General features: G+C 54.3%; 1 protein-coding gene across 1 annotated transcript in view; it reads right to left on the bottom strand.

Moving 5' to 3' along the window:
* The window catches only part of LOC139240326 (trypsin-like), a 222,584-nt gene extending 198,372 nt beyond the window's left edge, over positions 1 to 24,212 (bottom strand). Inside the window, exon 1 of the mRNA XM_070868799.1 lies at positions 24,177 to 24,212. Coding sequence (XP_070724900.1) covers positions 24,177 to 24,212 — 36 coding nt within the window. The remainder of the gene's footprint in view (positions 1 to 24,176) is intronic.
* Between the last annotated feature and the right edge of the window lie 2,458 nt (positions 24,213 to 26,670).

Raw genomic sequence — 26,670 nt, 5'->3', positions numbered from 1 at the left:
ATGGTGAGAGAGCGGGGCAGTGGGATTAATTTGAGACTGATACAGGGCAATGTGGAGAGAGCGGGGCAGTGGGATTAGTTTGGGATTGATACAGGGCTATGGGGAGAGAGCGGGGCTGTGGGATTAGTTTGGGGATTGATACAGAGATATGGGGAGAGAGCGGGGCTGTGGGATTAGTTTGGGATTAATACAGGGCTATGGGGAGAGAGCGGGGCAGTGGGATTAGTTTGGGGATTGATACAGGGCTATGGGGAGAGAGCGGGGCAGAGGGATTAGTTTGGGATTGATACAGGGCTATGGGGACAGAGCGGGGCAGTGGGATTAGTTTGGAGATTGATACAGGGCTATGGGGAGAGAGCGGGGCAATCGGATTAGTTTGGGATTGGGACGGGGCTATGGGGAGAGAGCGGGGCAGTGGGATTAGTTTGGGATTGATACAGGGCTATGGGGAGAGAGCGGGGCAGTGGGATTAGTTTGGGATTGATACAGGGTTATGGGGAGAGGAAAGGGCAGTGGGATTAGTTTGGGATTAATACAGAGCTATGGGGAGAGAGTTGGGCAGTGGGATTTGTTTGAGATTGATACAAGGCTATGGGGAGAGGGTGGGGTAGTGGGATTAGTTTGGGATTGATACAGGGCTATGGTAAATGAGTGGGACAGTGGGATTAGTTTGGGATTGATACAGGGCTATGGGGAGAGAGCGGGGCAGTGGGATTAGTTTGGGATTGATACAAGGCTATGGGGAGAGAGCGGGGCAGTGGGATTAGTTTGGGGATTGCTACAGGGCTTTGGGGATTTAGCGGGGCAGAGGGATTAGTTTGGGATTGATACAGGGCTATGGGGACAGATCGGGGCAGTGGGATTAGTTTGGGGATTGATACCGGGCTATGGGGAGAGAGCGGGGCTGTGGGATTAGTTTGGGCTTGATACAGGGCTATGGGGAGAGAGCGGGGCAGTGTGATTAGTTTGGGATTGATACAGGACTATGGGGAGAGAGCGGGGCATTGGGATTAGTTTGGGGATTGATACAGGGCTATGGGGAGAGAGTGGGGCAGTAGGATTAGTTTGGGATTAATACAGGGCTATGGGGATAGAGCGGGGCAGTGGGATTAGTTTGGGGATTGATACAGGGCTGTGGGGAGAGAGCGGGGCAGAGGGATTAGTTTGGGATTGATACAGGGCTATGGGGAGAGAGCGGGGCAGTGGGAATAGTTTGGGATTGATAAGGGACTATGGGGAGACAGTGGGGCAGTGGGATTAGTTTGGGATTAATACAGGGCTATGGGGAGAGAGCGGGGCAGTGGGATTAGTTTGGGGATTGATACAGGGCTATGGGGAGAGAGCGGGGCATTGGGATGAGTTTGGGATTGATACAGGGCTATGGGGACAGAGCGGGGCAGTGGGATTAGTTTGGAGATTGATACAGGGCTATGGGCAGAGAGCGGGGCAATCGGATTAGTTTGGGATTGGGACGGGGCTATGGGGAGAGAGCGGGGCAGTGGGATTAGTTTGGGATTGATGCAGGGCTATGGGGAGAGAGCGGGGCAGTGGGATTAGTTTGGGATTGATACAGGGTTATGGGGCGAGGATGGGGCAGTGGGATTAGTTTAGGATTAATACAGCGCTATGGGGAGAGAGTTGGGCAGTGGGATTTGTTTGAGATTGATACAAGGCTATGGGGAGAGGGTGGGGTAGTGGGATTAGTTTGGGATTGATACAGGGCTATGGGAAGTGAGTGGGACAGTGGGATTAGTTTGGGATTGATACAGGGCTCTGGGGAGAGAGCGGGGCAGTGGGATTAGTTTGGGATTGATACAGGGCTATGGGGAGAGAGCGGGGCAGTGGGATTAGTTTGGGGATTGCTACAGAGATATGGGGAGAGGGTGGGGCAGTGGGATTAGTTTGGGATTGATACAGGGCTATGGGGAGAGAGCGGGGCAGTGGGAATAGTTTGGGATTGATACAGGGCTATGGGGAGATAGCGGGGCATTGGGATTAGTTTGGGGATTGATACAGGGCTATGGGGAGAGAGTGGGGCAGTAGGATTAGTTTGGGATTAATACAGGGCTATGGGGAGAGGGTGGGGCAGTGGGATTAGTTTGGGATTGATACAGGGCTATGGGGAGAGAGCGGGGCAGTGGGAATAGTTTGGGATTGATACAGGGCTATGGGGAGAGAGCGGGGCAGTGGGATTAGTTTGGGATTGATAAGGGACTATGGGGAGACAGTGGGGCAGTGGGATTAGTTTGGGATTGATACAGGGATATGGGGAGAGAACGGGGCATTGGGATTAGTTTGGGGATTGATACAGGGCTTTGGGGAGAGAGTGGGGCAGTGGGATTAGTTTGACAATTGATACAGGGCTTTGGGGATAGAGCAGGGCAGAGGGATTAGTTTGGGATTGATACAGGGCTATGGGGACAGATCGGGGCAGTGGGATTAGTTTGGGGATTGATACAGGGCTTTGGGGAGATAGTGGGGCAGTGGGATTAGTTTGGGGATTGATACAGGGCTATGGGGAGAGAGCGGGGCAGTGGGATTAGTTTGACGATTGATACAGGGCTTTGGGGAGATAGTGGGGCAGTGGGATTAGTTTGGGATTGATACAGGGCTATGGGGAGAGAGGGGGTCAGTGGGATTAGTTTGGGGATTGATACAGGGTTATGGGGAGAGAGCGTGGCAATGGGATTAGTTTGGGATTGATACAGGGCTATGGGGAGAGGGTGGGGCAGTGGGATAAGATTGGGATTGATACAGGGCTATGGGGTGAGAGCGGGGCAGTGGGAATAGTTTGGGATTGATACAGGGCTATGGGGAGAGAGCGGGGCAGTGGGATTATTTTGGGATTGATAAGGGACTATGGGGAGACTGTGGGGCAGTGGGATTAGTTTGGGGATTGATACATGGCTCTGGTGAGAGAGCGGGGCAGAGGAATTAATTTGGGATTGATATAGGGCAATGGGGAGAGAGCAGGGCAGTGGGATTAGTTTGGGATTGATGCAGGGCTATGGAGAGAGCGGGGCAGTGGGTTTAGTTTGGGATTGATAAAGGGCTATGGTGAGAGAGCGGGGCAGTGGGATTAATTTGAGACTGATACAGGGCAATGTGGAGAGAGCGGGGCAGTGGGATTAGTTTGGGATTGATACAGGGCTATGGGGAGAGAGCGGGGCTGTGGGATTAGTTTGGGGATTGATACAGAGATATGGGGAGAGAGCGGGGCTGTGGGATTAGTTTGGGATTAATACAGGGCTATGGGGAGAGAGCGGGGCAGTGGGATTAGTTTGGGGATTGATACAGGGCTATGGGGAGAGAGCGGGGCAGAGGGATTAGTTTGGGATTGATACAGGGCTATGGGGACAGAGCGGGGCAGTGGGATTAGTTTGGAGATTGATACAGGGTTATGGGGAGAGAGCGGGGCAATCGGATTAGTTTGGGATTGGGACGGGGCTATGGGGAGAGAGCGGGGCAGTGGGATTAGTTTGGGATTGATACAGGGCTATGGGGAGAGAGCGGGGCAGTGGGATTAGTTTGGGATTGATACAGGGTTATGGGGAGAGGAAAGGGCAGTGGGATTAGTTTGGGATTAATACAGAGCTATGGGGAGAGAGTTGGGCAGTGGGATTTGTTTGAGATTGATACAAGGCTATGGGGAGAGGGTGGGGTAGTGGGATTAGTTTGGGATTGATACAGGGCTATGGTAAATGAGTGGGACAGTGGGATTAGTTTGGGATTGATACAGGGCTATGGGGAGAGAGCGGGGCAGTGGGATTAGTATGGGATTGATACAAGGCTATGGGGAGAGAGCGGGGCAGTGGGATTAGTTTGGGGATTGCTACAGGGCTTTGGGGATAGAGCGGGGCAGAGGGATTAGTTTGGGATTGATACAGGGCTATGGGGACAGATCGGGGCAGTGGGATTAGTTTGGGGATTGATACCGGGCTATGGGGAGAGAGCGGGGCTGTGGGATTAGTTTGGGCTTGATACAGGGCTATGGGGAGAGAGCGGGGCAGTGTGATTAGTTTGGGATTGATACAGGACTATGGGGAGAGAGCGGGGCATTGGGATTAGTTTGGGGATTGATACAGGGCTATGGGGAGAGAGTGGGGCAGTAGGATTAGTTTGGGATTAATACAGGGCTATGGGGATAGAGCGGGGCAGTGGGATTAGTTTGGGGATTGATACAGGGCTGTGGGGAGAGAGCGGGGCAGAGGGATTAGTTTGGGATTGATACAGGGCTATGGGGAGAGAGCGGGGCAGTGGGAATAGTTTGGGATTGATAAGGGACTATGGGGAGACAGTGGGGCAGTGGGATTAGTTTGGGATTAATACAGGGCTATGGGGAGAGAGCGGGGCAGTGGGATTAGTTTGGGGATTGATACAGGGCTATGGGGAGAGAGCGGGGCATTGGGATGAGTTTGGGATTGATACAGGGCTATGGGGACAGAGCGGGGCAGTGGGATTAGTTTGGAGATTGATACAGGGCTATGGGCAGAGAGCGGGGCAATCGGATTAGTTTGGGATTGGGACGGGGCTATGGGGAGAGAGCGGGGCAGTGGGATTAGTTTGGGATTGATGCAGGGCTATGGGGAGAGAGCGGGGCAGTGGGATTAGTTTGGGATTGATACAGGGTTATGGGGCGAGGATGGGGCAGTGGGATTAGTTTAGGATTAATACAGCGCTATGGGGAGAGAGTTGGGCAGTGGGATTTGTTTGAGATTGATACAAGGCTATGGGGAGAGGGTGGGGTAGTGGGATTAGTTTGGGATTGATACAGGGCTATGGGAAGTGAGTGGGACAGTGGGATTAGTTTGGGATTGATACAGGGCTCTGGGGAGAGAGCGGGGCAGTGGGATTAGTTTGGGATTGATACAGGGCTATGGGGAGAGAGCGGGGCAGTGGGATTAGTTTGGGGATTGCTACAGAGATATGGGGAGAGGGTGGGGCAGTGGGATTAGTTTGGGATTGATACAGGGCTATGGGGAGAGTGCGGGGCAGTGGGAATAGTTTGGGATTGATACAGGGCTATGGGGAGAGAGCGGGGCATTGGGATTAGTTTGGGGATTGATACAGGGCTATGGGGAGAGAGTGGGGCAGTAGGATTAGTTTGGGATTAATACAGGGCTATGGGGAGAGGGTGGGGCAGTGGGATTAGTTTGGGATTGATACAGGGCTATGGGGAGAGAGCGGGGCAGTGGGAATAGTTTGGGATTGATACAGGGCTATGGGGAGAGAGCGGGGCAGTGGGATTAGTTTGGGATTGATAAGGGACTATGGGGAGACAGTGGGGCAGTGGGATTAGTTTGGGATTGATACAGGGATATGGGGAGAGAACGGGGCATTGGGATTAGTTTGGGGATTGATACAGGGCTATGGGGAGAGAGTGGGGCAGTGGGATTAGTTTGACGATTGATACAGGGCTTTGGGGATAGAGCAGGGCAGAGGGATTAGTTTGGGATTGATACAGGGCTATGGGGACAGATCGGGGCAGTGGGATTAGTTTGGGGATTGATACAGGGCTGTGGGGAGAGAGCGGGGCAGTGGGATTAGTTTGACGATTGATACAGGGCTTTGGGGAGATAGTGGGGCAGTGGGATTAGTTTGGGATTGATACAGGGCTATGGGGAGAGAGTGGTGCAGTGGGATTAGTTTAGGATTGATACAGGGCTATGGGGAGAGAGCGGGGCAGTGGGATTAGTTTGGGATTGATACAGGGCTATGGGGAGAGAGCGGGGCAGTGGGATTAGTTTGGGGATTGATACAGAGCGATGGGGAGAGGGTGGGGCAGTGGGATAAGATTGGGATTGATACAGGGCTATGGGGTGAGAGCGGGGCAGTGGGAATAGTTTGGGATTGATACAGGGCTATGGGGAGAGAGCGGGGCAGTGGGATTATTTTGGGATTGATAAGGGACTATGGGGAGACTGTGGGGCAGTGGGATTAGTTTGGGGATTGATACAGGGCTCTGGTGAGAGAGCGGGGAAGAGGGATTAATTTGGGATTGATATAGGGCAATGGGGAGAGAGCAGGGCAGTGGGATTAGTTTGGGATTGATAAAGGGCTATGGTGAGAGAGCGGGGCAGTGGGATTAGTTTGAGACTGATACAGGGCAATGTGGAGAGAGCGGGGCAGTGGGATTAGTTTGGGATTGATACAGGGCTATGGGGAGAGAGCGGGGCTGTGGGATTAGTTTGGGGATTGATACAGAGATATGGGGAGAGAGCGGGGCTGTGGGATTAGTTTGGGATTAATACAGGGCGATGGGGAGAGAGCGGGGCAGTGGGATTAGTTTGGGGATTGATACAGGGCTATGGGGAGAGAGCGGGGCAGAGGGATTAGTTTGGGATTGATACAGGGCTCTGGGGACAGAGCGGGGCAGTGGGATTAGTTTGGAGATTGATACAGGGCTATGGGGAGAGAGCGGGGCAATCGGATTAGTTTGGGATTGGGACGGAGCTATGGGGAGAGAGCGGGGCAGTGGGATTAGTTTGGGATTGATACAGGGCTATGGGGAGAGAGCGGGGCAGTGGGATTAGTTTGGGATTGATACAGGGTTATGGGGAGAGGAAGGGGCAGTGGGATAAGTTTGCGATTAATACAGAGCTATGGGGAGAGAGTTGGGCAGTGGGATTTGTTTGAGATTGATACAAGGCTATGGGGAGAGGGTGGGGTAGTGGGATTAGTTTGGGATTGATACAGGGCTATGGGAAATGAGTGGGACAGTGGGATTAGTTTGGGATTGATACAGGGCGATGGGGAGAGAGTGGGGCAGTGGGATTGGTTTGGGATTGATAAAGGGCTATGGGGAGAGAGTTGGGCAGTGGTATTAGTTTGGGATTGATACCGGGCTATGGGGAGAGAGCGGGGCTGTGGGATTAGTTTGGGCTTGATGCAGGGCTATGGGGAGAGAGCGGGGCAGTGTGATTAGTTTGGGATTGATACAGGACTATGGGGAGAGAGCGGGGCATTGGGATTAGTTTGGGGATTGATACAGGGCTATGGGGAGAGAGTGGGGCAGTAGGATTAGTTTGGGATTAATACAGGGCTATGGGGATAGAGCGGGGCAGTGGGATTAGTTTGGGGATTGATACAGGGCTATGGGGAGAGAGCGGGGCAGAGGGATTAGTTTGGGATTGATACAGGGCTGTGGGGACAGAGCGGGGCAGTGGGATTAGTTTGGAGATTGATACAGGGCTATGGGCAGAGAGCGGGGCAATCGGATTAGTTTGGGATTGGGACGGGGCTATGGGGAGAGAGCGGGGCTGTGGGATTAGTTTGGGATTGATACAGGGCTATGGGGAGAGAGCGGGGCAGTGGGATTAGTTTGGGATTGATACAGGGTTATGGGGCGAGGATGGGGCAGTGGGATTAGTTTGGGATTAATACAGAGCGATGGGGAGAGAGTTGGGCAGTGGGATTAGTTTGGGATTGATACAGGGCTATGGGGAGAGAGCGGGGCAGTGGGATTAGTTTGGGGATTGCTACAGAGATAAGGGGAGAGAGCGGGGCAGTGGGATTAGTTTGGGGATTGCTACAGAGATATGGGGAGAGGGTGGGGCAGTGGGATTAGTTTGGGATTGATACAGGGCTATGGGGAGAGAGCGGGGCAGTGGGAATAGTTTGGGATTGATACAGGGCTATGGGGAGAGAGCGGGGCAGTGGGATTAGTTTGGGATTGATAAGGGACTATGGGGAGACAGTGGGGCAGTGGGATTAGTTTGGGATTGATACAGGGATATGGGGAGAGAACGGGGCATTGGGATTAGTTTGGGGATTGATACAGGGCTATGGGGAGAGAGTGGGGCAGTGGGATTAGTTTGACGATTGATACAGGGCTTTGGGGATAGAGCAGGGCAGAGGGATTAGTTTGGGATTGATACAGGGCTATGGGGACAGATCGGGGCAGTGGGATTAGTTTGGGGATTGATACAGGGCTATGGGGAGAGAGCGGGGCAGTGGGATTAGTTTGACGATTGATACAGGGCTTTGGGGAGATAGTGGGGCAGTGGGATTAGTTTGGGATTGATACAGGGCTATGGGGAGAGAGTGGTGCAGTGGGATTAGTTTAGGATTGATACAGGGCTATGGGGAGAGAGGGGGTCAGTGCGATTAGTTTGGGGATTGATACAGGGTTATGGGGAGAGAGCGTGGCAGTGGGATTAGTTTGGGATTGATACAGGGCTATGGGGAGAGAGCGGGGCAGTGGGATTAGTTTGGGATTGATACAGGGCTATGGGGAGAGAGCGGGGCAGTGGGATTAGTTTGGGGATTGATACAGAGCGATGGGGAGAGGGTGGGGCAGTGGGATAAGATTGGGATTGATACAGGGCTATGGGGTGAGAGCGGGGCAGTGGGAATAGTTTGGGATTGATACAGGGCTATGGGGAGAGAGCGGGGCAGTGGGATTATTTTGGGATTGATAAGGGACTATGGGGAGACTGTGGGGCAGTGGGATTAGTTTGGGGATTGATACAGGGCTCTGGTGAGAGAGCGGGGCAGAGTGATTAATTTGGGATTGATATAGGGCAATGGGGAGAGAGCAGGGCAGTGGGATTAGTTTGGGATTGATGCAGGGCTATGGAGAGAGCGGGGCAGTGGGTTTGGTTTGGGATTGATAAAGGGCTATGGTGAGAGAGCGGGGCAGTGGGATTAGTTTGAGACTGATACAGGGCAATGTGGAGAGAGCGGGGCAGTGGGATTAGTTTGGGATTGATACAGGGCTATGGGGAGAGAGCGGGGCTGTGGGATTAGTTTGGGGATTGATACAGAGATATGGGGAGAGAGCGGGGCTGTGGGATTAGTTTGGGATTAATACAGGGCTATGGGGAGAGAGCGGGGCAGTGGGATTAGTTTGGGGATTGATACAGGGCTATGGGGAGAGAGCGGGGCAGAGGGATTAGTTTGGGATTGATACAGGGCTATGGGGACAGAGCGGGGCAGTGGGATTAGTTTGGAGATTGATACAGGGCTATGGGGAGAGAGCGGGGCAATCGGATTAGTTTGGGATTGGGACGGGGCTATGGGGAGAGAGCGGGGCAGTGGGATTAGTTTGGGATTGATACAGGGCTATGGGGAGAGAGCGGGGCAGTGGGATTAGTTTGGGATTGATACAGGGTTATGGGGAGAGGAAGGGGCAGTGGGATTAGTTTGGGATTAATACAGAGCTATGGGGAGAGAGTTGGGCAGTGGGATTTGTTTGAGATTGATACAAGGCTATGGGGAGAGAGCGGGGTAGTGGGATTAGTTTGGGATTGATACAGGGCTATGGGAAATGAGTGGGACAGTGGGATTAGTTTGGGATTGATACAGGGCTATGGGGAGAGAGTGGGGCAGTGGGATTAGTTTGGGATTGATACAAGGCTATGGGGAGAGAGCGGGGCAGTGGGATTAGTTTGGGGATTGCTACAGGGCTTTGGGGATAGAGCGGAGCAGAGGGATTAGTTTGGGATTGATACAGGGCTATGGGGACAGATCGGGGCAGTGGGATTAGTTTGGGGATTGATACAGGGCTATGGGGACAGAGCGGGGCAGTGGGAATAGTTTGGGATTGATACAGGGCTATGGGGAGAGAGCGGGGCAGTGGGATTAGTTTGGGATTGATACAGGGCTATGGGGAGAGAGCGGGGCAGTGGGATTAGTTGGACGATTGATACAGGGCTTTGGGGAGATAGTGGGGCAGTGGGATAAGTTTGGGATTGATACAGGGCTGTGGGGAGAGAGCGGGGCAGTGGGATTAGTTTTGGATTGATACAGGGCTATGGGGAGAGAGGGGGTCAGTGGGATTAGTTTGGGGATTGATACAGGGCTATAGGGAGAGAGCGGGGCAGTGGGATTAGTTTGGGGATTGATACAGAGCGATGGGGAGAGGGTGGGGCAGTGGGATAAGATTGGGATTGATACAGGGCTATGGGGTGAGAGCGGGGCAGTGGGAATAGTTTGGGATTGATACAGGGCTATGGGGAGAGAGCGGGGCAGTGGGATTAGTTTGGGATTGATAAGGGACTATGGGGAGACAGTGGGGCAGTGGGATTCGTTTGGGGATTGATACAGGGCTATGGAGAGAGCGGGGCAATGGGATTAGTTTGGGGATTGATACAGGGCTCTGGTGAGAGAGCGGGGCAGAGGGATTAGTTTGGGATTGATATAGGGCAATGGGGAGAGAGCAGGGCAGTGGGATTAGTTTGGGATTGATAAAGGGCTTTGGTGAGAGAGCGGGGCAGTGGGATTAGTTTGTGACTGATACAGGGCAATGTGGAGAGAGCGGGGCATTGGGATTAGTTTGGGGATTGATACAGGGCTATGGGGAGAGAGTGGGGCAGTGGGATTAGTTTGGGATTAATACAGGGCTATGGGGAGAGAGCGGGGCAGTGGGATTAGTTTGGGGATTGATACAGGGCTATGGGGAGAGAGCGGGGCATTGGGATGAGTTTGGAATTGATACAGGGCTATGGGGACAGAGCGGGGCAGTGGGATTAGTTTGGAGATTGATACAGGGCTATGGGCAGAGAGCGGGGCAATCGGATTAGTTTGGGATTGGGACGGGGCTATGGGGAGAGAGCGGGGCAGTGGGATTAGTTTGGGATTGATACAGGGCTATGGGGAGAGAGCGGGGCAGTGGGATTAGTTTGGGATTGATACAGGGTTATGGGGCGAGGATGGGGCAGTGGGATTAGTTTGGGATTAATACAGAGCTATGGGGAGAGAGTTGGGCAGTGGGATTTGTTTGAGATTGATACAAGGCTATGGGGAGAGGGTGGGGTAGTGGGATTAGTTTGGGATTGATACAGGGCTATGGGAAGTGAGTGGGACAGTGGGATTAGTTTGGGATTGATACAGGGCTATGGGGAGAGAGCGGGGCAGTGGGATTAGTTTGGGATTGATACAGGGCTATGGGGAGAGAGCGGGGCAGTGGGATTAGTTTGGGGATTGCTACAGAGATATGGGGAGAGGGTGGGGCAGTGGGATTAGTTTGGGATTGATACAGGGCTATGGGGAGAGAGCGGGGCAGTGGGAATAGTTTGGGATTGATACAGGGCTATGGGGAGAGAGCGGGGCAGTGGGATTAGTTTGGGATTGATAAGGGACTATGGGGAGACAGTGGGGCAGTGGGATTAGTTTGGGATTGATACAGGGATATGGGGAGAGAACGGGGCATTGGGATTAGTTTGGGGATTGATACAAGGCTATGGGGAGAGAGTGGGGCAGTGGGATGAGTTTGGGATTGATACAGGGCTTTGGGGATAGAGCAGGACAGAGGGATTAGTTTGGGATTGATACAGGGCTATGGGGACAGATCGGGGCAGTGGGATTAGTTTGGGGATTGATACAGGGCTATGGGGAGAGAGCGGGGCAGTGGGATTAGTTTGACGATTGATACAGGGCTTTGGGGAGATAGTGGGGCAGTGGGATTAGTTTGGGATTGATACAGGGCTATGGGGAGAGAGTGGTGCAGGGGGATTAGTTTAGGATTGATACAGGGCTATGGGGAGAGAGGGGGTCAGTGGGATTAGTTTGGGGATTGATACAGGGTTATGGGGAGAGAGCGTGGCAGTGGGATTAGTTTGGGATTGATACAAGGCTATGGGGAGAGGGTGGGGCAATGGGATTAGTTTGGGATTGATACAGGGCTATGGGGTGAGAGCGGGGCAGTGGGAATAGTTTGGGATTGATACAGGGCTATGGGGAGAGAGCGGGGCTGTGGGATTAGTTTGGGGATTGATAAAGGGCTATGGAGTGAGAGCGGGGCAGAGGGATTAGTTTGGGATTGATACAGGGCTATGGGGACAGAGCGGGGCAGTGGGATTAGTTTGGAGATTGATACAGGGCTATGGGGAGAGAGCGGGGCAATCGGATTAGTTTGGGATTGGGACGGGGCTATGGGGAGAGAGCGGGCCAGTGGGATTAGTTTGGAATTGATACAGGGCTATGGGGAGAGAGCGGGGCAGTGGGAATAGTTTGGGATTGATACAGGGTTATGGGGAGAGGAAGGGGCAGTGGGATTAGTTTGGGATTAATACAGAGCTATGGGGAGAGAGTTGGGCAGTGGGATTTGTTTGAGATTGATACAAGGCTATGGGGAGAGGGTGGGGTAGTGGGATTAGTTTGGGATTGATACAGGGCTATGGTAAATGAGTGGGACAGTGGGATTAGTTTGGGATTGATACAGTGCTTTGGGGATAGAGCGGGGCAGAGGGATTAGTTTGGGGATTGATACAGGGCTTTGGGGATAGAGCGGGGCAGAGGGATTAGTTTGGGATTGATACAGGGCTATGGGGACAGATCGGGGCAGTGGGATTAGTTTCGGGATTGATACAGGGCTTTGGGGAGAGAGCGGGGCAGTGGGATTAGTTTGACGATTGATACAGGGCTTTGGGGAGATAGTGGGGCAGTGGGATTAGTTTGGGGATTGATACAGGGCTATGGGGAGAGAGCGGGGCAGAGGGATGAGTTTGGGATTGATACAGGGCTATGGGGACAGATCGGGGCAGTGGGATTAGTTTGGGGATTGATACAGTGCTATGGGGAGAGAGCGGGTCAGTGGGATTAGTTTGTAACTGATACAGGGCTATGGAGAGAGAGTGGGGCAATGGGATTAGTTTGGGTTGATACAGGGCTATGGAGAGAGAGCAGGGCAGTGGGATTAGTTTGGGATTGATACAGGACTATGGGGACAGATCGGGGCAGTGGGATTAGTTTGGGGATTGATACAGTGCTATGGGGAGAGAGCGGGTCAGTGGGATTAGTTTGTAACTGATACAGGGCTATGGAGAGAGAGTGGGGCAATGGGATTAGTTTGGGTTGATACAGGGCTATGGAGAGAGAGCGTGGCAGTGGGATTAGTTTCAGGATTGATACAGGGCTTTGGGGAGATAGTGGGGCAGTGGGATTAGTTTGGGATTGATACAGGGCTATGGGGAGAGAGCGGGGCAGTGGGATTAGTTTGGGATTGCTCCAGGGCTATGGGGAGAGGGTGGGGCAGTGCGAATAGTTTGGGATTGATAGGGTTATGGGGAGAGAGCAGGGCAGTGGGATTAGTTTGGGGATTGATACAGGGCTAACGGGAGAGGGTGGGGCAGTGGGATTAGTTTGGGATTAATACAGGGCTATGGGTAGAGGGTGGGGCAGTGGGATTATTTGGGGGATTGATACAGGTCTCTGGGGAGAGAGCGGGGCAATGGGATTAGTTTGGGATTGATACAGGGCTATGGGGAGAGAGCGGGGCAGTGGGATTAGTTTGGGATTGATACAGGGCTATGGGGAAAGAGTGGGGAAGTGGGATTAGTTTGGGATTGATACCGGGCTATGGGGAGAGAGCAGGGCAGTAGGATTAGTTTGGGATTGATACACAGCTATGGGGAGTGAGCGGTGCAGTGGGATTAGTTTGGGGATTGATGCAGGGCTATGGGGAGTGAGCGGGGCAGTGGAATTAGTTTGGGATTGATACAGGGCTATGGGGAGAGAGCGGGGCAGTGGGATTAGTTTGGGATTGATACCGGGCTATGGGGAGAGAGCAGGGCAGTCGGATTAGTTTGGGATTGATACACAGCTATGGGGAGTGAGCGGTGCAGTGGGATTAGTTTGGGGATTGATACAGGGCTATGGGGAGAGAGTGGGGCAGTGGAATTAGCTTGGGATTAATATAGGGCTATGGGTAGAGAGCGGGGCAGTGGGATTAGTTTTGGATTGATACTGGGCTTTGGGGAGAGAGCGGGGCAGTGGGATTAGTTTGGGATTGACACAGGGCTATAGCGAGAGTGGGGCAGTGGGATTAGTTTGGGATTGATACAGGGCTATGGGAAGAGTGCGGGGCAATGGGATTAGTTTGGGATTGGGACGGGGCTATTGGGAGAGAGCGGGGCAGTGGGATTAGTTTGGGATTGATACAGGGCTATCGGGAGAGAGCGGGGCAGTGGGATTAGTTTGGGATTGATACAGGGCTATGGGGAGAGAGCGGGGCAGTGGGATTAGTTTGGGATTGATACAGGGCTATAGAGAGAGTGGGGCAGTGGGATTAGTTTGGGATTGATACAGGGCTATGAGGAGAGAGCGGGGCAATGGGATTAGTTTGGGATTGAGACGGGGCTATGGGGAGAGAGTTGGGCAGTGGGATTAGTTTGGGATTGATACAGGGCTATGGGGAGAGAGCGGGGCAGTGGGATTAGTTTGGAATTGATACAGGACTATGGGGAGAGAGAGGGGCAGTGGGATTAGTTTGGGATTGATACCGGGCTATGGGGAGAGAGCAGGGAAGTAGGATTAGTTTGCGATTGATACAGAGCTGTGGGGAGTGAGCGGGGCAGTGGGATTAGTTTGGGATTAATACAGGGCTATGGGGAGTGAGCGGGGCAGTGGAATTAGTTTGGGATTGATACAGGGCTATGGGGAGAGAGTGGGGCAGTGGAATTAGCTTGGGATTGATATAGGGCTGTGGGTAGAGAGCGGGGCAGTGGGATTAGTTTGGGATTGATACAGGGCTTTGGGGACAGAGCGGGGCAGTGGGATTAGTTTGGGACTGATACAGGGCTAAAGAGCGAGTGGGGCAGTGGGATTAGTTTGGGATTGATACAGGGCTATGGGAAGAGTGCGGGGCAATGGGATTAGTTTGGGATTGGGACGGGGCTATTGGGAGAGAGCGGGGCATTGGGATTAGTTTGGAATTGATACAGGGCTATGGGGAGAGAGCGGGGCAGTGGGATTAGTTTGGGATTGATACAGGGCTATGGGGAGAGAGTGGGGCAGTGGGATTAGTTTGGGATTGATACCGGGCTATGGGGAGAGAGCGGGGCAGTGGGATTAGTTTGGGATTGATACAGGGCTATGGGGAGAGAGTGGAGCAGTGGGATTAGTTTCAGGATTGATACAGAGCTATGGGGAGAGAGCGGGGCAGTGGGATTAGTTTGCGATTGATACAGGGGTATGGGGAGAGTGCGGGGCAATGGGATTAGTTTGAGATTGGGACGGGGCTATTGGGAGAGATCGGGGCAGTGGGATTAGTTTGGGATTGATACAGGGCTATGGGGAGATAGCGGGGCAGTGGGATTAGTTTGGGATTGATACAGGGCTATGGGGAGAGAGTGGGGCAGTGGGATTAGTTTGGGATTGATACAGGGGTATGGGGAGAGAGCGGGGCAGTGGGATTAGTCTGGGATTGATTCAGGGCTATGGGGAGAGAGCGGGTCAGTGGGATTAGTTTGGGAATTGATACAGGGCTATGGGGAGAGGGTGGAGCAGTGCGATTAGTTTGGGGATTGATACAGGGCTGTGGGGAGTGAGCGGGGCAGTGGGATTAGTTTGGGGATTGATGAAGCAAAGAGCCAGTATAGACACGATGGGCTGAATGGCCTCCTCCTGTGCTGAAATCCTTGTTCCCGCGGACATTATGATTTCGCCTTTGATCTGACACAGGTCTCTGTTTCCAAAGTTGCAATGATTTTGATGCAACTACAACAACTTTTATTTATATAGCACCTTTAACGTCATAAAACATGGCAACGTGCTTCACAGGAGTGTTATAAAACAAAATTTAACATCGAGCCGCAAACGTAGGTATTAGTGCAGCTAACCAAAATCTTAGTGATGAGTTCCATTTTAAGGAGCGACTTCAAGGAGAAGAGAGAGAGGTGGAGAGGTTTAGGGAGGGAGTTCCAGAGCTTGGGGCCCAGGCGGCTGAAGGCACGGCCACCGATGGTGGAGCGATGGAAATCGGGGCATGCGCGAGAGTCCAGCACATAAGAACATAAGAATTAGGAGCAGGAGTCGGCCATTCGGCCCCTCGAGCCTGCTCCACCATTCAATACGATCATGGCTGATCTTTGACCTCAACTCCACTTTCCCGCCCGATTCCCATATCCCTTAATATCCAAAAATCTCTCGATCCCAGCCTTGAATATACTCAACGACCGAGCCTCCACTGCCCTCGGGGGCAGAGAATTCCAAAGATTCACCCCCCTCTGAGTGAATAAATTCCTTCTCATCTCAGTCCTCAATGGCCAACCCCTTATCCTGAGACTGTGTGACCCCTGGTTCTAGACTCCCCAGCCCCGGGGGGGAAACACCCTCCCTGCATCTACCCTGTCAAGCCCAGTTAGAATTTATTGTGTTTCAATGAGATCATCTCTCATTCTTCTAAACTCCAGAGAATGTAAGCCTGGTCTGCTCAATCTCTCCTCATAGGACAATCTCCCCATCCCAGGAATCAGTCTGGTGAACCTTCGCTGCACTCCCTCTATGGCAAGTATATCCTTCCTTAGGTAAGAAGACCCAAACTGTACATAGTACTCCAAGTGTGGTCTCACCAGGGCCCTGTATAACTGGAGTAAGACGTCTTTACTCTTATACTCAAATCCTCTTGCAATAAAGGCCAACATGCCATTTGCTTTCTTAATTGCTTGCTGTACCTGCATGTTAACTTTCAGTGATTCGTGTACAAGGACACCCAGGTCACTCTAAACACCAACATTTCACAATCTCTCGCTATTTAAAAAACACTGTTTTTCTATTTTTCCTACCAAAGTGGGCAACTTCACATTTCTCCACATTATATTCCATTTGCCTTGTTCTTGCCCATTCACTCAGCCTCTCTATATCCCCTTGAAGCCTCTTTGCATCCTCCTCACAATGTACATTCCCACCCACCTTTGTATCATCGGCATATATTACATTTGGTCCCCTCATCCAAATCATTGATCTAGATTGTGAATAGCTGGGGCCCAAGCACCAATCCTTGCGGCACACCACTAGTTACAGTACACGGCACTGCCCCCAGGTCATCAAAATCCACGACAACATGGACCACGTTCCATACCTCGGGAGCCTACTATCAACAAGAGTAGACATTGGCGACGAGATCCAACACCGCCTCCAGTGTGCCAGTGCAGCCTTCGGCCGGCTGAGGAAGAGAGTGTTCAAAAACCGGGCCCTCAAATCCGCCACCAAGCTCATGGTCGACAGGGCTGTGGTGATACCCACCCTCCTGTATGGCTCAGAGACATGGACCGTGTACAGTAGACACCTCAAGTCGCTGGAGAAATACCACCAACGATGTCTCCGCAAGATCCTGCAAATCCCCCGGGAGGACAGACGCACCAACGTTAGCGTCCTCGACCAGGCCAACATCCCCAGCATCGAAGCACTGACCACACTCGACCAGCTCCGCTGGGCAGGGCCACATTGTCCGCATGGCCCTGACAGGAGACTCCCAAAGCAAGCGCTCTACTTGGAACTCCTTCACGGCAAGCGAGCCCCAGGTGGGCAGAGGAAATGTTACAAGGGACACCCTCAAAGCCTCCCTGATAAAGTGCAACATCCCCACCAATACCTGGGAGTCCCTGGCCAAAGACCAGTCCGCCCTAAGTGGAGGAAGTGCATCCGGGAGGGCGCTGAGCACCTCGAGTCTCGTCGCCGAGAGCGTGCAGAAACCAAGCGCAGGCAGCGGAAGGAGCGTGCGGCAAACCAGTCCCACCCTCCCCTTCCCTCAACCACTGTCTGTCCCACCTGTGACAGGGACTGTGGTTCTCGTATTGGACTGTTCAGTCACCTGAGAACTCACTTTTAGAGTGGAAGCAAGTCTTCCTCGACTCCGAGGGACTGCCTATGATGATTACAGCCTGCTAACCCGAAAATGACCGTATATTCCAACTCTCTGTTTCCTATCCGTTAACCAATCCTCAATTCATGCAATATATTAGCCCCAATCCCATGAGCCAAAATTCTGATTAATAACCTCTTGTGTGGCACCTTATCGAACGCATTCTGAAAATCCAAATACACCCGCTGGTTCCCCCTGATTTATTCTGCTTTTTACAACCGCAAAAAACTCTAACAGATTTGGAGGAATTGGAGGAGCTCAGACATTTCGGGGGAAGATTGTGGTGCTGGAGGAGGTTACAGTGATAGGGAGGGGTGTAGGGGCTGGAGGAGGTTACAGAGAGAGGGAGGGGTGTAGGGGCTAGAGGAGGTTACAGAGATAGGGAGGGGTGTCGGGGCTGGAGGAGGTTACAGAGATAGGGAGGGGAGTAGGGCCTGGAGGAGGTTACAGAGATAGGGAGGGGTGTAGGGGCTGGAGGGGGTTACAGAGATAGGGAAGGGTGTAGGAGCTGGAGGAGGTTACAGAGATAGGGCGGGGTGTAGGGGCTGGAGGGGGTTACAGAGATAGGGAGGGGCGTAGGGGCTGGAGGAGGTTACAGAGATAAGGAGGGGTGTAGGGGCTGGAGGAGGTTACAGAGATAAGGAGGGGTGTAGGGGCTGGAGGAGGTTACAGAGATAAGGACAGGTGTAACGGCTGGAGGGGGTTACAGAGATAAGGATGGGTGTAGGGGCTGGATGAGATTACAGAGATAGGGAGGGGTGTAGGGACTGGAGGAGGTTACAGAGATAGGGAGGGGTGTAGGGGCTGGAGGAGGTTACAGAGATAAGGAGGGGTGTAGGGGCTGGAGGAGGTTACAGAGATAGGGAGGGGTGTAGGGGCTGGAGGAGGTTACAGAGATAAGGAGGGGTGTAGGGGCTGGAGGCGGTTACAGAGATAAGGAGGGGTGTAGCGGCTGGAGGGGGTTACAGAGATAAGGAGGGGTGTAGGGGCTGGATGAGGTTACAGAGATAGGGAATGGGCGAGGAGGCCATGGAGGGATTTGAAAACAAGCATGAGAATTTTTAAATTGAGGTGTGGCCGGAATGGGAGCCAATGTAGCGAGCAACGGAAGGGATAAATGGGTCACTTTCAGGCTGTAAATAGTGAGGTACTGCAGGGATCAGTGCTGGGGCCTCAGCTATTTACAATCTATATTAATGACCTAGATGACGGGACCGAGTGTAATGTATCCAGGTTTGCTGATGATACAAAGCTCGGTGGGACAGTAAGCTGTGAGGAGAACACAAAGCGTCCACAAAGGGATAGAGACAGACTAAGTGAGTGGGCAGTCAGGCGGCAGATACAGTTTAATGTGGGGAAATGTGAGGTTATCCACTTTGGTGGAAGAACAGAAAAACAAAATGGTGAGAAACTTTTCCATGTTGGTGCTCAGGGAGATTTGGGTGACCTTGTGCAAGAAACACAGCAAGTGAGCATGCAGGTACAGCAAGCTAATACGGAAGGCAAATGGCATGTTGACCTTTATTGCAAAGGGGTTGGAGTATAACAGTAAGGAAGTCCTGCTACAACTGTACAGGGCCTTGGTGAGACCACACCTGGAGTACTGCGCACAGTTCTGGTCTCCTTATCTGAGGAAGGATATACTTGCCTTGGAGACGGTGCAACGGAGATTCACCAGACTGATTCCTGGGATGAGAGGGGCTGCCTTATGATGAGAGATTGTGTAGAATGGGCTCATACTCTCTGGAGTTTAGAAGAATGAGAGGTGATCTTATTGAATCATGCAAGATTCTGAGGGGTTTGACAGGGTAGATGCAGGGAGGATGTTTCCCCCCGGGCTGGAGTGTCGAGATCAGCGGTGGGCAAAATACGTCCGGCGGGACATATCCGACCGGCCAGCTCATTCCATCCGGCCCGCTGGACGGGACAGAAATAGAACGTGAGCCTGAGTTCGAGCTGCACATTCGTCTATCCACTTTCACTTCAGAGACAGACCCGAACTGCAGCCAAGCAAAAACCATGGAAATACTTCATTCAGCTTAATAATTCACAACAGCGATTCTCCCTGGCCCGATCTTAAAAAGATCCGTTCTGTGATTCTGGGCCCCGATGGCGGACGTCCGTACCCAGAATGCACTGTGTACTGGAACATGCCCTATCCAGTTTAGAGTGGGGTCGTGGCTGCTCATCTCCACAACTCTTTTCCCGATGCATCTTCCCTCTCCCGGTACCCAGAGTACGACGGCAGGGGGGTTCTCATCTGGCATCAGTCATCTTTGCAGAGCGACATAAGGATGACTGAGGTGGGGATTTGACGCTGACACAGGCTCTAAAGAGGGGACAGTTCTATCTCACAGCACTGATTTACAGCGACTAAAAGATACCATAACATATTCAACTTTTAGCTTTGATTCATTTCATAGCAACATAGAAACAGAAACTAGGTGCAGGAGTAGGCCATTCGGCCCTTCGAGCCTGAACCGCCATTCAATATGATCATGGCTGATCATGCAACTTCAGTACCCCACTCCTGCTTTCTCTCCATACCCCCTGATTCCTTTAGCCGGAAGGGCCACATCTAACTCCCTTTTGAATATATTTAGTGAATTGGCCTCAACAACTTTCTGTGGCAGAGAATTCCACAGGCTCACAATTCTCTGAGTGAAGAAGTTTCTCCTCATCTCGGTCCTAAATGGCTTACCCCTTATCCTTAGACTGTGACCCCTGGTTCTGGACTTCCCCAACATCGGGAACATTCTTCCTGCATCTAACCTGTCTAAACCCGTCAGAATTTTATATGTTTCCATGAGATCCCCTCTCATTCTTCTAAACTCCAGTGAATATAAGCCCAGTCGATCCAGTCTTTCTTCATATGTCAGTCCTGCCATCCCGGGAATCAGTCTGGTGAACCTTCGCTGCACTCCCTCAATAGCAAGAATGTCCTTCCTCAGTTTAGGAGACCAAAACTGTACACAATATTCAAGGTGTGGCCTCACCAAGGCCCTGTACAACTGCAGTAAGACCTCCCTGCTCCTGTACTCAAATCCTCTCACTATGAAGGCCAACATACCATTTGCCTTCTTCACCGCCTGCTGGACCTGCATGCCAACTTTCAATGACTGATGTACCAAGACACCCAGGTCTCGTTGCACCTCCCCTTTTCCTAATCTGTCACCATTCAGATAATATTCTGCCTTCCTGTTTTTGCCACCAAAGTGGATAACCTCACATTTATCCACATTATACTGCATTTGCCATGCATTTGCCCACTCACCTAACCTGTCCAGGTCACCCTGCAGCCTCTTAGCATCCTCCTCACAGCTCACACCACCACCCAGCTTAGTGTCATCTGCAAACTTGGAGATATTACATTCAATTCCTTTGTCAAAGCAGTATCCAATAGATGTTGTGTATGTCACCATCGTGGGTGATCCCTCAAACGAGGATGACTTGCTTCCACATGAGTTCACAAATGTTTCAATAAAGGACCCGATGTTCCAGTCCTGAACTCCAATTGAAGGGTGGAAGATGCCTGTGGGTGGATTGTTTTAACGTGGGGTGACCGTTGCACACCAGCCATCACATGGGGCTTGACAGAGCGAGGTCTCGGTCCAGTGGCAAGGGTTAACCAGGACGACTGGAGACCTGCTCTGCTGCACGGGCCCAGTGCGCGCACATATCGCACACAGTGTGGGCTGGACCCGTGCTGCCCCTGGGCCCTCGCCTCTTCTGGGCCCCGTACCCTCATTCGCCGCTCCTCCGCCCCGATCTCTCGCCGCTCCTCCGCCCCCGATCTCTCGCCGCTCCTCCGCCCCCGATCTCTCGCCGCTCCTCCGCCCCGATCTCTCGCCGCTCCTCCGCCCCGATCTCTCGCCGCTCCTCCGCCCCCGATCTCTCGCCGCTCCTCCGCCCCGATCTCTCGCCGCTCCTCCGCCCCCGATCTCTCGCCGCTCCTCCGCCCCGATCTCTCGCCGCTCCTCCGCCCCGATCTCTCGCCGCTGCTCCGCCCCCGATCTCTCGCCGCTCCTCCGCCCCCGATCTCTCGCCGCTCCTCCGCCCCGATCTCTCGCCGCTCCTCCGCCCCCGATCTCTCGCCGCTCCTCCGCCCCGATCTCTCGCCGCTGCTCCGCCCCGATCTCTCGCCGCTCCTCCGCCCCGATCTCTCGCCGCTCCTCCGCCCCGATCTCTCGCCGCTTCTCCGCCCCCGATCTCTCGCCGCTCCTGCGCCCCCGATCTCTCGCCGCTCCTCCGCCCCTGATCTCTCTGCTCCTCCGCCCCGATCTCTCGCCGCTCCTCCGCCCCGATCTCTCGCCGCTCCTCCGCCCCCGATCTCTCGCCGCTCCTCCGCCCCGATCTCTCGCCGCTCCTCCGCCCCCGATCTCTCGCTGCTCCTCCGCCCCGATCTCTCGCCGCTCCTCCGCCCCCGATCCCTCGCCGCTCCTCCGCCCCGATCTCCCGCCGCTCCTCCGCCCCCGATCTCTCGCCGCTCCTCCGCCCCCGATCCCTCGCCGCTCCTCCGCCCCGATCTCCCGCCGCTCCTCCGCCCCGATCTCTCGCCGCTCCTCCGCCCCCGATCCCTCGCCGCTCCTCCGCCCCGATCTCTCGCCGCTCCTCCGCCCCCGATCCCTCGCCGCTCCTCCGCCCCCGATCTCCCGCCGCTCTTCTGCCCCTGATCTCTCGCCGCTCCTCCGCCCCGATCTCTCGCCGCTCCTCCGCCCCGATCTCTCGCCGCTCCTCCGCCCCCGATCCCTCGCCCCTCCTCCGCCCCGATCTCTCGCCGCTCCTCCGCCCCGATCTCTCGCCGCTCCTCCGCCCCCGATCCCTCGCCCCTCCTCCGCCCCGATCTCTCGCCGCTCCTCCGCCCCGATCTCTCGCCGCCCCTCCGCCCCGATCTCTCGCCCCTCCTCCGCCCCGATCTCTCGCCGCTCCTCCGCCCCCGATCCCTCGCCGCTCCTCCGCCCCGATCTCTCGCCGCCCCTCCGCCCCGATCTCTCGCCCCTCCTCCGCCCCGATCTCTCGCCGCTCCTCCGCCCCCGATCCCTCGCCGCTCCTCCGCCCCCGATCTCTCGCCGCTCCTCCGCCCCGATCTCTCGCCCCTCCTCCGCCCCGATCTCTCGCCGCTCCTCCGCCCCCGATCCCTCGCCGCTCCTCCGCCCCGATCTCTCGCCCCTCCTCCGCCCCGATCTCTCGCCGCACCTCTGCCCCCGATCCCTCGCCGCTCCTCCGCCCCGATCTCCCGCCGCTCTTCTGCCCCCGATCTCTCGCCGCTCCTCCGCCCCGATCTCTCGCCGCACCTCTGCCCCCGATCCCTCGCCGCTCCTCCGCCCCGATCTCCCGCCGCTCTTCTGCCCCTGATCTCTCGCCGCTCCTCCGCCCCGATCACTCATCGCGAGTCCGCCCCGACCTTCCCGCTCCTGTGCTGTACCAGGGCCCCCGCCGATGCTCCTGCCCACGCTCCAAACGGTGCCCTGGGTCCTGATGATGTCGCCCAGTTGCCCACCTCGAAGCCTGTCGCATATTTGTGTCGGCTCGTGCTGGAAGCTGCAGTGACTCTCTCCAGCTCTATCTATAGCCTGACCCGCGGTGGTGTTCCCACACAGGTTGGGGCGACCCAGGATGTTCCAGGGCCCAGCGCTCCAGCTCTACTTACAGCCCCGACCTGCGGAGATGGGTTTGTAAGACAGCATCTGACCACACTCTGAGATTACGTTTACGCAATGTTGACATTTATGTAATGTTCTCTCCAATTTGTGTTTTGCGCGCGGTCCCTTTAAATTTGCCGCGCGGTCCGGACCCATAATTAGCCGCACATGCGCAGTATCGTCTCCGGCGGCAGGAGCTGGGGACCGTCCCGCACGGGACCGCGCGATTGGTGGAACATTGGTGGGCTGTCCTCGACAGCTCTCCAAAACTTGTTCGGTGGCCCTCCAGCCCGAATAATTGCCTCGTGACCTCGAACCAGGGGTCACACAGTCTCAGGATAAGGGGTCGGCCATTGCGGACTGAGATGAGGAGGAATTTCTTCACTCAGAGGGGGGTGAACCTTTGGAATTCTCTGCCCCATAGGCCTGTGGAGGCTCAGTCGTTGAGTATATTCAAGGCTGATTTTTGGATATTAAGGGAATCAAGGGATATGGGGATTGGGTAGGGAAGTGGAGCTGAGTCGCTGATCGGATCAGTCATGATCTTATTGAATGGCGGAGCAGGCTCGAGGGGCCGAATGGCCGACTCCTGCTCCTATTTCTTATGTTCTGATGTGATGGGTGAACAAGCGTTGGTGTGAGTTGGGAAACGGAGCAGCAGAACTTTGGACGACCTCAAGTTTACAGAGGGTCGCGTTTAACACACGAGGATTGTCTGAGTAACGGAGGGGAGGGGAGGGACTAACAGGAGGTCAAGTTGAGTGCTCTTCCATCGCACATTTGTTGCTGTAAACCCTCAGCCTTTGCCCAGGTGATCAGAAGGGACACGTCAATGCGGGTGTGATGTATTTGCTTCATGGGTTCTTTGCTTAAGAATTCATAGCAACACATTGCTATGAAGTACGAGTTGGTTTATTAACAAAAGGTTTAACTATCACGTTACACGTTACCGGTTCATCCACCAGGCTCACAACCGCCTGCCCCATCGTGGATTCCCCCGAACCCAACTGGCCGGGGTTTTATAGAGTCTTGTGGACATCACGTGACTGCTAAGCCACTCCCACTCAACAGCGCCACCAAACCGTGAGCATACTCGCAGGTGCATACATTACACCGGGCAACGGGAGATGCGTAGGTTCCAACAGGTATCAGTCCTCGGGAGAGCGAACTTCCAGCGTTCCATGCATCGTTACCTCGCTTTCATTCCCAATTCGATTCATATTCAAGATCTCGCCTGGCCAAAGCACCTAAACCTTGCTTTAAATATTAAGTGTCAGCCGTGGCTCATGGGTAACACTCCCTCGCCCCTGAGTCAGCAGGTTGTGGGTTCAAGTCCCACTCCAGGGACTTGAGCATGTAATCCAGGCTGACACGCCCAGTGCAGTGCTGAGGGAGCACCACACTGTCGGAGGGGCAGCGCTGAGGGAGTGCCGCACTGTCGGAGGGGCTGTGCTGAGGGAGTGCTGCTCTGTCGGAGGGGCAGTACTGAGGGAGTGCCGCACTGTCGGAGGGGCAGTACTGAGGGAGCGCTGCACTGTCGGAGGGGCAGTGCTGAGGGAGCGCCGCACTGTCGGAGGGGCAGTACTGAGGGAGCTCTGCACTGTCGGAGAGGCAGTGCTGAGGGAGCTCTGCACTGTCGGAGAGGCAGTGCTGAGGGAGCGCCGCAATGTCGGAGGGGCTGTACTGAGGGAGCGCCGCACTGTCGGAGGGGCAGTACTGAGGGAGCGCCGCACTGTCGGAGAGGCAGTGCTGAGGGAGCGCCGCACTGTCGGAGGGGCTGTACTGAGGGAGCGCCGCACTGTTGGAGGGGCAGTACTGAGGAAGTGCCGCAATTTCGGAGAGGCAGTACTGAGGGAGCGCCGCACTGTTGGAGGGGCAGTACTGAGGGAGCGCCGCACTGTCGGAGGGGCAGTACTGAGGGAGCGCCGCACTGTCGGAGGGGCAGTACTGAGGGAGCGCCGCACTGTCGGAGGGGCAGTACTGAGGGAGCGCCGCACTGTCGGAGGGGCAGTACTGAGGGAGCGCCGCACTGTCGGAGGTGCCGTCTTTCGGATGAGACGTCAAACCGAGGCCCGTCTGCCCTCTCAGGTGGATGTAAAAGGTCCCATGGCACTATTTCAAAGAAGAGCAGGAGGAGTTCTCCCCGGTGTCCTGGGGCCAATATTTATCCCTCAACCAACATAACAAAAACAGATGATCTGGTATTATAAAACACAGTTTCGTCCTCTGCTGGGCCCCGCACTTTAGGAAGGATGTGAAGGCCTTAGAGAGGGTACGGAGGGGGATTGACCAGAATGGTCCCGGGGATGTGGGACTTCAGTGACGGGGAGAGACTGGAGAAGCTGGGGTTGTTCTCCTCGGAGCAGAGAAGGTCGAGAGGAGATTTGATCGAGGCATTCAAAATCACGAGGGGGTTTGATGGAGTAAATCAGGAGGAACTGCTCCCCGGGGCAGGAGTGGGGTAACCAGAGGAACACAGATTGATGATAATCGGTAAAGAACCCGAGGGGGAGATGAGGAGAATGTTTGTACGCAGCGAGTTGTTGTGATCGGGAACGCGCTGCTTGAAAGGTCGGTCGGAGAAGGTTCAATAGTGACTTTCAAACGGAGGGAATTGGGTAAATACTGGAAGGGGGAAATGTGCCGGGGCTGTGGGGAAAGAGCAGGGGGGAAGTGGGACTGATTGGATCGCTTTGTCACAGAGCCGGCACAGCACGGGCTCGAGGGGCCCAGTGGGATCCTCCTGTGCTGTGTCTATTCTATTCTTCCCGGTATCCTGGGGCCAATATTTATCCCTCAATCAACATAACAAAAACAGATGATCTGAGTCATTATCACTTATTGTGGGAGCTGACTGTGCGCAAGTTGGCAGCCAAGATTCCCACATTACAACAGTGACTACACTCCAAAAGTTTTTCATGGGCTGTGAAGTGCTTTGAGATGACTGGTGATCAGGGAAGGCGTTATATAAATGCAAGTTCTGTTTTTAATTGCTTGTCTAGTTCAGACATAGGAACAGGAGGAGGCCCATTCAGTCCCTCGAGCCTGTTACACAGGAACAGGAGGAGGCCCATTCAGTCCCTCGAGCCTGTTACACAGGAACAGGAGGAGGCCCATTCAGCCCCTCGAGCCTGTTACACAGGAACAGGAGGAGGCCCATTCAGCCCCTTGAGCCTGTTAGACAGGAACAGGAGGAGGCCCATTCAGCCCCTCGAGCCTGTTACACAGGAACAGGAGGAGGCCCATTCAGCCCCTCGAGCCTGTTAGACAGGAACAGGAAGAGGACCATTCAGTCCCACATTCCTGATCTTTGGGCACCCTGTGCGAAGGGGAACAGGCAGGTCGGAAGGCCTCCTCGTGGGGCCTGCTCCTGGGCCCTGGCCAAGGGGGCCATCGGCCGGTCCAGGCAGTGGGCGATCAAGGGGGTCGTTCAGCCCGACTGCC

Source organism: Pristiophorus japonicus, chromosome 31, assembly GCF_044704955.1.
Source record: "Pristiophorus japonicus isolate sPriJap1 chromosome 31, sPriJap1.hap1, whole genome shotgun sequence".
Classification (NCBI taxonomy): domain Eukaryota; kingdom Metazoa; phylum Chordata; class Chondrichthyes; family Pristiophoridae; genus Pristiophorus; species Pristiophorus japonicus.
Note: the sequence above shows the minus strand (reverse complement) of the source record. Positions and strands in the feature narration are given on the sequence as shown.